Here is a 10869-nt window from a genome sequence, read left to right as displayed (position 1 = left end):
TTAAGATGCCTTGAGGTCAAACGTGTGCTGGTCAGCTTTTGAAAAGTCTCTGAGGAGGATTTAGGTCCCAGCGTCTCCTTCCTGGTTCCTGTTCTACAACGGAGGGATAACAATATTACTTTCCCCTTTGCAAAGTGCCTAGAAGGTACAAGTGCTAAGTATTTTAATCCATTATGCAATCAGTTGTCTATTTTTAGTACCTGAACCGTTTTTAATGTTCTTTTTACAGTGCAAATGTGCTTTTATTGAGGCTGACAGAACAAACTGTTTCGAGCACTTAAGCCACAGGGAATGGGGAATGGGGATCTATCGGGGACTGTTTTAACATAACTCTTGTGAAAGGTGGTGTACAGCACATAAAGATCAGAGGACTGCTGCGAGGTGCTTGTAAATTAAATGGTGAGAGACTTCTCTAAAAATCCCAGTATTTCAAACTGCATGAAAGTAGGTGAAAAATGTTTTAAAGGCAAACGATAGGCTAGCTCTGTTAACGATGGTGTTTTTTCCCCCTTTCCAGTAGGGTTGTGCACCTGCAACTGGGACAGCCATGGAGAAGAGTGGGAACATTCAGCTGGAGATTCCTGACTTCAGTAACTCTGTCCTGAGCCACCTGAATCAGTTACGCATGCAGGGTCGCCTGTGTGACATCGTGGTCAACGTGCAGGGGCAAGCTTTCCGCGCTCACAAGGTCGTGCTGGCTGCCAGCTCGCCCTACTTCCGTGACCACATGTCCTTGAACGAAATGAGCACCGTTTCCATTTCTGTCATCAAGAACCCTTCCGTTTTCGAGCAGCTCCTTTCCTTTTGTTACACCGGTAGGATATGTCTGCAGCTGGCTGACATCATCAGTTACCTAACAGCCGCCAGTTTCTTGCAGATGCAGCACATCATAGACAAATGCACGCAGATTCTTGAGGGAATTCATTTCAAAATTAACGTGGCAGAGGTGGAAGCAGAATTGAGCCAGACCCGGACAAAGCATCAGGAGAGACCACCGGAGTCTCACCGGGTGACGCCAAATCTAAACCGTTCTCTGAGCCCGCGTCACAACACCCCGAAGGGGAGTCGCCTGGGCCAGGTTAGCACGGTGCTGGATATTCGGGAGCTCAGCCCGCCCGAGGAGTCCACCAGCCCCCAGATAATTGAGCAGAGTTCGGACGTGGAAAGCAGGGAGCCCATACTACGGATTAACAGAGCGGGACAGTGGTACGTTGAGACGGGAATGGGAGACCACGGGGGACGGAATGACGACGACCTCCGGGTGCTGGGAGGAGTACGCATTAAAACGGAGAACCTGGAGGAGTGGCTCGGGGCAGAGCATCAGCCGTCGGGAGAAGATGGGAGCAGCGCGGAGGAGGTCACTGCTATGGTGATCGACACCACGGGCCACGGATCGATGGGCCAAGAGGCTTACGTGTTAGGGTCCTCCGGGGCCAAAGTGGTCAGGCCAACCAGCAGTGAGATTGACAGGTGAGTTTTCTTTAACTTAATTACTGACCTTGGCTGTAAGAGGAGATTGTGCAAGATTTTCACTTGGCTGGGTTGGTCGCTTTGGAACGTTTCCCCCTGGTATTTCCTGTGGCTATTAAGCATAAGCGCTGAAGGAAGTTTTTCATGGTGTTAGAAAGTGTATCCAGTTTGGGTTATAGTATTTTGGCTGGGTAGTGATCAGACCAGGATCTCCAGGTACAGGAGGCTAGCTTGGGAAATTAATTATTATCACTTAGAGATGTATAGGTTGGAATCTGCCTCTTGGTGTATAGCTGAGGTGGGGTTTTTGTCTAAAGAAGATACTGCAGTTCAGTCTCAGTAGATATCGTGCTCAGCATCGGAATTAACGAGGTCACATACAATATGTGTTACGCAAAGTGTCATTGCAATGATGCCTTCTGGCCTGAAAATCTGGGGGTGGTTCTGTTTGAGAAACAAGCCGGTCACCAGCTGTAGGTCAAGAAGAAATTTTCTTCCCGGTGGTCTGGGACAGCAGTGGGTCATGGGTTTACATCTTCTGAAGCAGTTGAAGTGGGGAGCCTCTCGACCTCCGCTGTTGTTTTGATTTATATGGAAGAGCAGAAAGCCTGTATTGAAAATAGGTGGTGAAATCTGCTGTGTTTTGATTCTCCATCCATCTGCTTCTCCTCCATTCCAGCATTTGTTTTCTTGCCATTAGCTCAGACCGAAGAACGGATCTCGTAAAGGACAGATCTGTTATGTTTGGGGGGGTTGTATTCATGGGGTTTCCCTTCACATCTGCCTCTCTTTTCTTCTAGCTCAATCCCTCTGGTCCCCTGGGGGAACAGCTACCTGGAAGCAGTGGATATTCCGTCACTTGTCGCTTAATAAATCAATCGGTGGGAATGATCTTGAGCTGGCCCTTGGGAGAGGGAGCCTTTCCTAGTTCCTTAACTTTTTTCCACGGATCAGCTAGCCTCGAGCACCTCTTTTTGCACAGCACTCAATATCCACAGTGTCCTACTCGGAGTCCATCACATCACTTTTGTTTCACACTTGAAAGGGGGAGGAGGGTGAGGGTGGTGAATGAGAGGTGCCCTTAGAGAAATGGTTTCTTCTCCTTTTGTACAGTTCCTGAGTTACTGGGCCCATGTCGGTTTACTTGCGATAGCAACCGAGAAGCTCTCTGTTACTGAACTGGAAGCCAAATGACTCAGTTTTATTTTTCAGATGTTAAGACTGAAACCACAGACCAGTATGACTTGGTTTTTCCTTTATACTTGCGCTGTTCCGCCTCCCGTGTGTTAGCTGGTGAGGATGAAGAGATGCTATACAGGTGCCTCTATTGCTCACCCGTTGTTCTAAACAGCGTAGTGACCTGATGCCCATTAAAAACTCCGTTTACACTCTTCCCCCACCCCACAGATTTAGCCCTTCTGGGAGCATGGTTGCTGTGACTGAGCGGTACAGATCAAAAAGCGAGTCTCCCGGGCGGATGGATGAGCCCAAGCAGCCCAGTTCCCAGGTAGGCAGATCAAGCAGTTTGCAAGTAAATGTTGGCATTGAAGGTGAAGGGGACTGTGTGGTGATGAAGTATGCAATATTTTATATTTGCAAGCAATACTGTTTGTGAAACAAAGACCTTTTACTGTTGCAAAGGGTTTAGTTGCTCCCACTGAGAACGTATGCTGTCGGTATATGATTTAAAACTGATTTTGGCTGTCGTCTGGGATTTCGGCCAGATACCTGGAAAACATGAGGAGTTTATCTCGTTATCTGAAGGCATAAATATCAACCCTTTTTCTGGGCAGGCCACCAACTCCTAAGGAGAAGCCCCATTTGCCTGGAGAGTTGAATCTGCCCTAAAACACTGACAGCAAATGCCTGAGCTGAGGGAGGAGGTGTTAGTTGGCTTCTGTGGAAGACTGAGGGGTGACAACAGCTGAACCTTTCCACGCGAGTGCCAATACCATTCCAAAAAGCCCTCCAGGCACTACACCAGTAAACCTCTAGGGTGGAGTGTCAAAGGGCTGTGGATTTGTACAGAGGTCTCTGTCTCGTCCCCAAGGGACTGTGTTGCATAGCAGAATTTGCAACATAAAGTAGCTCCGACTCCTCTGCTTTCTTGGGGTATGGGCACAGTTTTGGGGCAGGAGGGAGAGATTACGCAGAAATACGGGAGGGCAATGGGCTATAGGGTGCAGCAAGGTGGGGCACGGTGGTAATACCTGTGCCTAATCGTTTTGATCTGATTTTTTTGTTGCATACAGTCAGTATCGCAGTGGCACTATAATGCAAATGTATCGCCCAGCACTGTGTAGAATGACTCTTGTGTGCCTGGCAGATAAATAATGTGTCAGTTTGTAATCAAATGACTTTGCTGGAGGCAGGTGAGGAGGACTGCTTTGCCCTTGAGTAAGACCAAGTGAAGCAAGGGGAAAAAAATCACGATTGCTGTCTGGTGACTCTGTAATACACTGCCATAAAACAAAAGATATCTTTTTGTTCCTATTTTGCCAAAGCTTTATTTTGTGTCCTCAGAATACATCTAGAAAATTTCAGGTCAAACTAACCCTCCAGGGCAAATGCGACATACAAAGCAATTTTAGTTCTACGTACAGAAAAGCTGCTATTATTTCTCCATCGTGAGATGGCCTCAAACGTAAAACCGTAGGCTACCACGTACACAGGGAAGTATCATCACCTTCCGCTCTTCTGGTATTGTCATATCGATGCTAAAAATATTCTGCCCGTGATCCCTGCTTAGTGGCAGTGGTAGAGTGGAAAGAAAGTACCATCGCTTTGTGCATCTCCTTTAGTCCTGAGCAGCTTACCAGTGCTCGTACAGCCGGATTCAACGGCATCTGGCACAGTTAGGCTGCTGCTTGCACGGGCACAGCCCTGGTTGCCGAAGGAGAGGCCCTCCTGCCGTTACGCTAGTTGCTTGTCTGCGTTTGGCATCATCGGGAAACGGCGTTAAGAATTGGGAGTACAGATACTGCATCCTCCATCACGGAGGCATTCAGGAGACTGTTTGTGCTCGTTCTGAATATGATAGCCAGAAGCGGCTGTCATAGAGCCTGAGCTTGCAGTTCAGGGTTACCCTTGGCTGTTTGTCTTTCTGGCTTCAGAAAATAACGAGGAGCCAGCTAGTCCTTGCTGTGTGACTCGGGCCAGGTGCTAGCTGGCTGTGTTGCAGATCCTCCCCTGCAATGCCGCAGGGCTGGGATGGGTTACACAGACATTTAGGCAAACATGATTCGTTATAAAATGAATCCTGAATGACACCTGAATAAATACCTGTGTAAAGTGACACCCGAAGAGTTTCAGACACAATTTGTAGTTTATTCCACCTTTGTTTTACTGCAAGCTCATCAATTGGCTTTTTTTTTTTAACCTTTAGTAAGTGAAACAGAACATGGTTTTCATCAAACTGGCCCAAGTTTTAAAAAAAGTAACACGTATTGACACGTTTGATCCACAACTCAATCGGTGGCTAAGCGCCCTCCTGACAAGGGCTGTCTTTTCTTCCCCGGATCTAGCAAATGACTTGGCAGAAGAGGCCGCCATCGCAGAGGTTTCTAATTGATTGCTCATTTGTCTTCAGCCCCAAGGCTCCGGTTAAGCACTTAAATGTGTGCTTGAGGTTGAAGACATTAGTGCTGGTGATTTCGAGGTTTGGCACATGCTTCTGTGCTTTACTGGCTGGACTGGGGCCTGATCTTCTTTCCTGCAGTTCGTTTCAGGCTGCTTGTTACTTAAATCTCTGTTGCTTCCTTTGCAGGGGGAGGAATCGGCCATTCTTGGAGTGAGCGGTTATGTGGAATATCTCCGGGAGCAGGAGGTTTCAGAGCGCTGGTTCCGGTACAACCCACGGCTCACTTGTATTTACTGCGCCAAATCCTTCAACCAGAAAGGCAGCCTGGACCGGCACATGCGTCTCCACATGGGCATCACTCCTTTTGTCTGCCGCATGTGCGGGAAGAAGTACACCCGCAAGGATCAGCTGGAGTATCACATCCGCAAGCACACAGGCAACAAGCCCTTTCATTGCCACGTCTGCGGCAAAAGCTTCCCTTTCCAGGCCATCCTCAACCAGCACTTTCGCAAGAACCACCCTGGCTGTATGCCTCTGGAGGGGCCTCACAGCATCTCTCCCGAGACCACCGTCACATCTCGGGGCCAGGCGGAGGAAGAATCTCCTCCGCAGGAGGAGGCTGTCGCTGTGGTGGAGACGGCACAGGGATCTGTGTCCACGACTGGGCCAGATTGAAACACGGCTGCAGAGTCTGGGGAGAAAGGACCGTCTTCCCGTTTTTGGCTCTAAAGAGTCAGCACCAACCTGGCAGGCTGGTACTGTAATTAGTGCAATGCCACCACTGGACAGTAAGAAGCTCCCAAGATGTTGCCAAAATAGAAAAATCTTTCTCTCTCTCTCTCTCTTTCTCTCTCTCACACACCCACACACACACACGTAGAGTGTTAAACGTTTTTCTCCCTTATTCCTCCTCCTCTTGGAGAAAAACAAAACAACTGTGTCAATCAACTTCTTATTCAGGGATCGACAGGATTTTAAATTTTTTTAATGTTCCGTAGTGATCTGGGACGAGCAGTCATTTGTATTTCTCGACAGCGTTTTGGCCCAGCGGCTAGGTCCCGCCGGCCGTCAGCCGTGCAGACCCGGTGAGCCTAGCGTGCAGGGCTGCTCCTCGCCATATCTGCTGGTCCAGCTCAAGGGGAAAGCAGGGGCGAGGTGCCGTTGCCTTCCTCCATTCCCCAGGTAGTTGCCACGTTAAAGAAAACAAAAAGACTGTCCTGGTGGAACCTGCCTTGCCCGAGTGTATTTATCCCTGTCTTATTTTTGGTGTGTCTCTTTTTACCTTTTTACTTAAACTGTTATTTTAGGGCTTTTGGCTTGCCCCTTCCAGGCGTGCGGCCTCAACGCCCCTTGTTAAAAGCGGGCACGGCTGTAAAGCGGTATTCTAGAGGCCGGCAAAGTTTGAAGCGCTTCGGCTACTGAAAGTGAAATTTAGCAGCTGTGAGGTTTGCATTAGACGCTGACGCGTTGGGAGAAGTGTTGGAGGGGTCTTTCGGAGGAGGTTGTCCTTTGCTGTTGCTGATCTGGAGAGTTCAGAGCACTCTGACGTCCTGGCCGGTGCGCTGGCGTGCTTCAGGTGTTGCTGAGCGTTAGGAAGAGTTTTTCTGGACTGGCTGAATTGTGGAGTTAGAGGCTGGCTACCAAAGTCGTCCTTCACCCCTACTCCTCCCTCGATCTTTTATAACAGCAATATGGTATACTGAAATACTATCGTCCTAGCCGAGCAATTGTGGGTGGTTGCTTTTAAACGTGTTTCTACAAACTAGTTTGATAACTTTTTTATCAATGAAATGCAAAAAGAAAAGAAAACCCTACTTTATTTCCTCGTAACGGTTCAGGAAACTTAAAAGTGAATGGTTCTAGAGCAATCACAATTCTGTCCCCTTGCATGGACTTAAACTTTTGTATTCTAAGCAGCTCTGATGTTTAGAGCAAGTTAAGCAAACCTGGAGAGACATGCCTGCGTTGTGTATTGTAGGTGTTTGCACGTGCTTACGTGTTTCATAAACAGAAAAGCATGGGACAGGTAGATAAGTGCAAATATCTTGACATCTTTTGAAGAAGTCTTTTAAAAAATATGCAATACTTTAAGAGTTTTCTCTGGTTCTGATGCCGAGTTGTTCATGGTGGAGGGGGAAAATGAACGACAGGTTGCGCAGATTGGGTTTGGGAGAGGACGTTTGGTTGAAGGAGTTCTCTTGAGGATGTATGACGTGTATAATAAGGCAGGATGAAGTTCTGATCCTTAAGGTGATGGGAGGAACAATGAGACATTGAAGAAGGGATACACTTCATCTTGCCTTGGGAAAGCAAGCCGGGCAAGTTAGAGCGTGGGCTTGGCGGGCAGGAGACTTACCTAGTAAAAATAAAGCTTGCCCCGCAGTCTGACTGCACAATTTTGGGCACATGGAAACGTCTCCAGCCCTCGCTTTCCCCACCTGCAAATTGGGACTCGGAATCATTTTCCTGCCCCTTTAGAGGGAAGAATTTGGAGAAGGGTGATGTATTCTTGCCTCGCTTTATGTATTTTTCTCTTTTGTAAGTGAGGGGTCTCACTGTTCCTCCCATGTCTCTCTCAAAAAGCAGACGCGGCTCTAATGTTTTTTTTTTTGTGTGTGGGGAAGGGAAGGGCTTGGTGCCGGGATCACATGTAACAGGGATGTGCTCTAAGAGAGGAACCTTTGCAGGTGTTCTGAGCCGGGCACCTGCAAAGTACAATTTCATTGACCATTTCAAACAGGAAAACTGATATTTCACCTCCGTTTTCCTTCTGTCCCTTCTTCCTCCTCTCCTGTCAAGTGCATCGTCACACAGCGAATGATTTTCTAAGCGGCCACCTGAGGGACCAGACCCATTGGGTTTCCTGTCGAAGGTCAAACAGGATTGTACCGAAACAGTAAGGTTGCCAGAGAGCAGTTGCAGAAGATGAGAGATAAGAGGGTGGCTAAGGTAGGTTTCGTTGCAATCGAGGTGTGGGGAGGAGCGGAGATGTGCAGAGTATGCTGCTTTAGTCATAGCTTTTGAAGTTACCAAAAATCAAAAAGAAAAAAGTTAAAAACTTTGAAATCCTATCCTGTTCACACTAGAGAGCATCAAAAGTTACTTTTAGTTGCTTAGAAGATTTTTAAGTGTTTTAAAATAGAACTTTTAAAAGAATACTACCAAACTATAAAAACATAAAATTATTTATATACATATATTATATATAAATATAGTGGGAAAGTTTCCCTGCTAAGCTTGCTGTGAAGAGAAGGGTGAAGGTGCAGTAACTGCTATGCAAGCAACATTTTTCTGAAACAGATGGCAACCGATCCATCAAAGCGTAGTGATGAAGGGCTGACATAAAATGGTGAATGCCTTTATTCGTATGGCATAGCTGTGAGTTTCTTGAGCAGGTTTTTGTTTTACTGTATCGATACTGTGAACGGAGGAGCATCCTAACAGTCCAGGATGCCAGCGGTGCGTCCTGTTTTGCTGATTCACTACTTTCAATTGGCCTGGTGAAAACCGTGAAATTGGTCCTTCACATTGTACTAGGCTAGTCTGAAAACAAAGCTTGTGAAAGGTTTTATTTTTTCCTCTTTTATGTCTTTTTTTTTTTTTTTTTCAGAGGTTGCCACTGTATAAACGATCATTTCTGATTGCATGCAAAAGAGCCAATATTCTTGCCCGGGCCTCGCTGAGGTGAAGTTTATAGCTTGTAGCTAGAGTCAGTATAAGGTATGGTAGTGGGAATCATTTTAATATTATTTCTGTACATTTAATGGATGTGTATGTGTATGTTTGTGTAGGAATCATGGTGTCTCTGATGTTTTCTCGAACAGCGCTGAAAGCAGTTTAGGCCCATCCGCACTAGAAGATGGAACCAGTTCAGAGGAATCGTTTATTAAACTTTTCTTTCAGTGGTTGACTTCCTCAGTGCAGATAAGGCCAAGGTTCGAGAAAAAAGGGGTTGGAGGTCGTAGATGGTATGGAAAAACCTCATGTGAATTTTCCAGCAGTGGTGTAGCTACCTGGAGCTGCTTTCCATAACAGAATGATACCATCTTTCATTGCCTCTCCATTGGCAAACCGTGTAGCTCTTTACGGTTGCACCGAAGCTGTGGAGAATCAGATGCCAACTTTCCAAGTGCCAATGCTTCTGTGATGGGTTGAGGCACGGCTTTGCATTTCCACATCTAGCTGCAGCTTTTTCCCCTCTGCCAAAACTGTGATTTCAACTGTGATTTAAGGAGGATGTGAAGAGAACTCTGTCATATTTTAATACCTCTGTACGTAACATTTCTGTCCGCTTCAGATTTAGGGCTTACTAACTCGTTTGCTTGCCTCAGGCAACAGGGGGAACACACTCTATTTCTGCAGTTTTCTTTCTCGGAGGGGGAACACATTTCTTAGTTCTTTGCTGCGGCAGAGAAACCTTCCAAATGTGAAGTGTTGCGGTTATCTCCTTGAGCCTGCAGAAAGCCCCGGTGCCAAGTCACAGCAGAGTGACGTGACGGTTGCCGTGGCCGTTCCCTGCTGCTGCCAGGTTCCCTGTGAATAGCTGTGAAAATAACAAGAGTTGTGTTAATACTGTGCTGCTGCTTTGGGGAAAAGCTAAACCTCTTCCTCGTGGGAGGATGACCCATGTGAAGCTGGGGAAGGGAAAAAGCAGAAGGTCTTTTTGCTCTCTTGCCATGGGAGTATGTGAAAGCAAACCGTGCTTCTTATTTTCAGCAGCTAGAGAGGGATGAATGAGGAGGCTTTACGAAATGCGAATTTATAACAGGAGGCTGAGAACACACTTAGAGCCGCTTAATAAGATCCAGGGATATCAGCCTGGTAAGAGTCAGAGCAGCCGATGCAGGTGGGCAATCCCTCGCTTGTCCTCCCAGCATTGTCCAGCCACCGGGTTCAGTCCTTTGACTTACCTACATCTTCTTTACAATATTTTCAAGCTGTGATCTGTGTAATTTAACTTTCAGAAGTTTGGGTGGCTGAAGGGCAGGAAGAATAGAAAGCGTTTTGTGTCTCTGCTGCTGTTTTAAATCCAGCCGAGGTCAGTAGCGACTGACCCTGTTCCCATCCGACAGCTATTCAGAGCTGGAATTGCATTTGGAACAAACTGCGATCTTGCTGAAAAGCGTAGTGGGGCAGGCTTGATGGGGAGGGCACGGAGCCAGGATTTCAGCCCTCTGCGAGATCAAAGTTGAAATATATTGAGAGGACAGATCTCCCTGCTTGTCCTGCTCTTGTTTTGTGACAGCTAGGTGACTTTGTTTTCCAGGGCAGGCTGTCCCACGCCTCTACGCAGTAATAATTTCACTTAAAAGTGCGATGCCCGGTTCGATAAATGATTCTAAGCAGTCCGGTCTTCGAGCAGAGTCCTTTTGCCACCTTTGGGTAGTTCAACCCTAACGATGCATTTGCAAGAGCAGAGTTGTAGCTTTTATTTGCTGCTGACTTCATCTCTCCTGCAGAACCCAATGTGTAAATAGAAAGACAGCTGAAAAGGTGCAGTTTATTTGGGTGGAAGGTAGCTTGTGAGGTAGACCGAGTCATGCATCTTTAAAACCAACAAAAATTAGCACCCCTTAAACTTATTATTTAAACTTTATAAAATTCTCCTCTTTGATCCATGACATGCCTGCCAGTTTGGCCGTACCAGCACCCAAGCGTTTCTGCAGATTAGTGACACCAAATGCTGTTCTTGCTCTACCGGAAATATTTTGGGGATGGGAGAAGTCAAGGAGCTGTAATTCAGGAAACTTCTAATTTTGGTCAAGGTTTGGGCTCCTGGGAGCTGAGCCTGTAGCCAGGACTGCAGTCAGAAAGTCTGG

General features: G+C 46.9%; 1 protein-coding gene across 1 annotated transcript; it reads left to right on the top strand.

Moving 5' to 3' along the window:
* The first annotated feature begins 547 nt into the window (after window positions 1-547).
* ZBTB37 (zinc finger and BTB domain containing 37) lies at window positions 548-5725 on the top strand. Its single transcript, XM_009585742.1, has 3 exons — window positions 548-1470; window positions 2878-2977; window positions 5237-5725. Exons 1-3 carry the CDS (start codon window positions 548-550, stop codon window positions 5723-5725), a joined length of 1512 nt encoding a protein of 503 aa, XP_009584037.1.
* Window positions 5726-10869: the final 5144 nt, after the last annotated feature.

Source organism: Fulmarus glacialis, unplaced genomic scaffold (assembly GCF_000690835.1).
Source record: "Fulmarus glacialis isolate BGI_N327 unplaced genomic scaffold, ASM69083v1 scaffold46329, whole genome shotgun sequence".
In the NCBI taxonomy this organism is placed as follows: domain Eukaryota; kingdom Metazoa; phylum Chordata; class Aves; order Procellariiformes; family Procellariidae; genus Fulmarus; species Fulmarus glacialis.
Note: the sequence above shows the minus strand (reverse complement) of the source record. Positions and strands in the feature narration are given on the sequence as shown.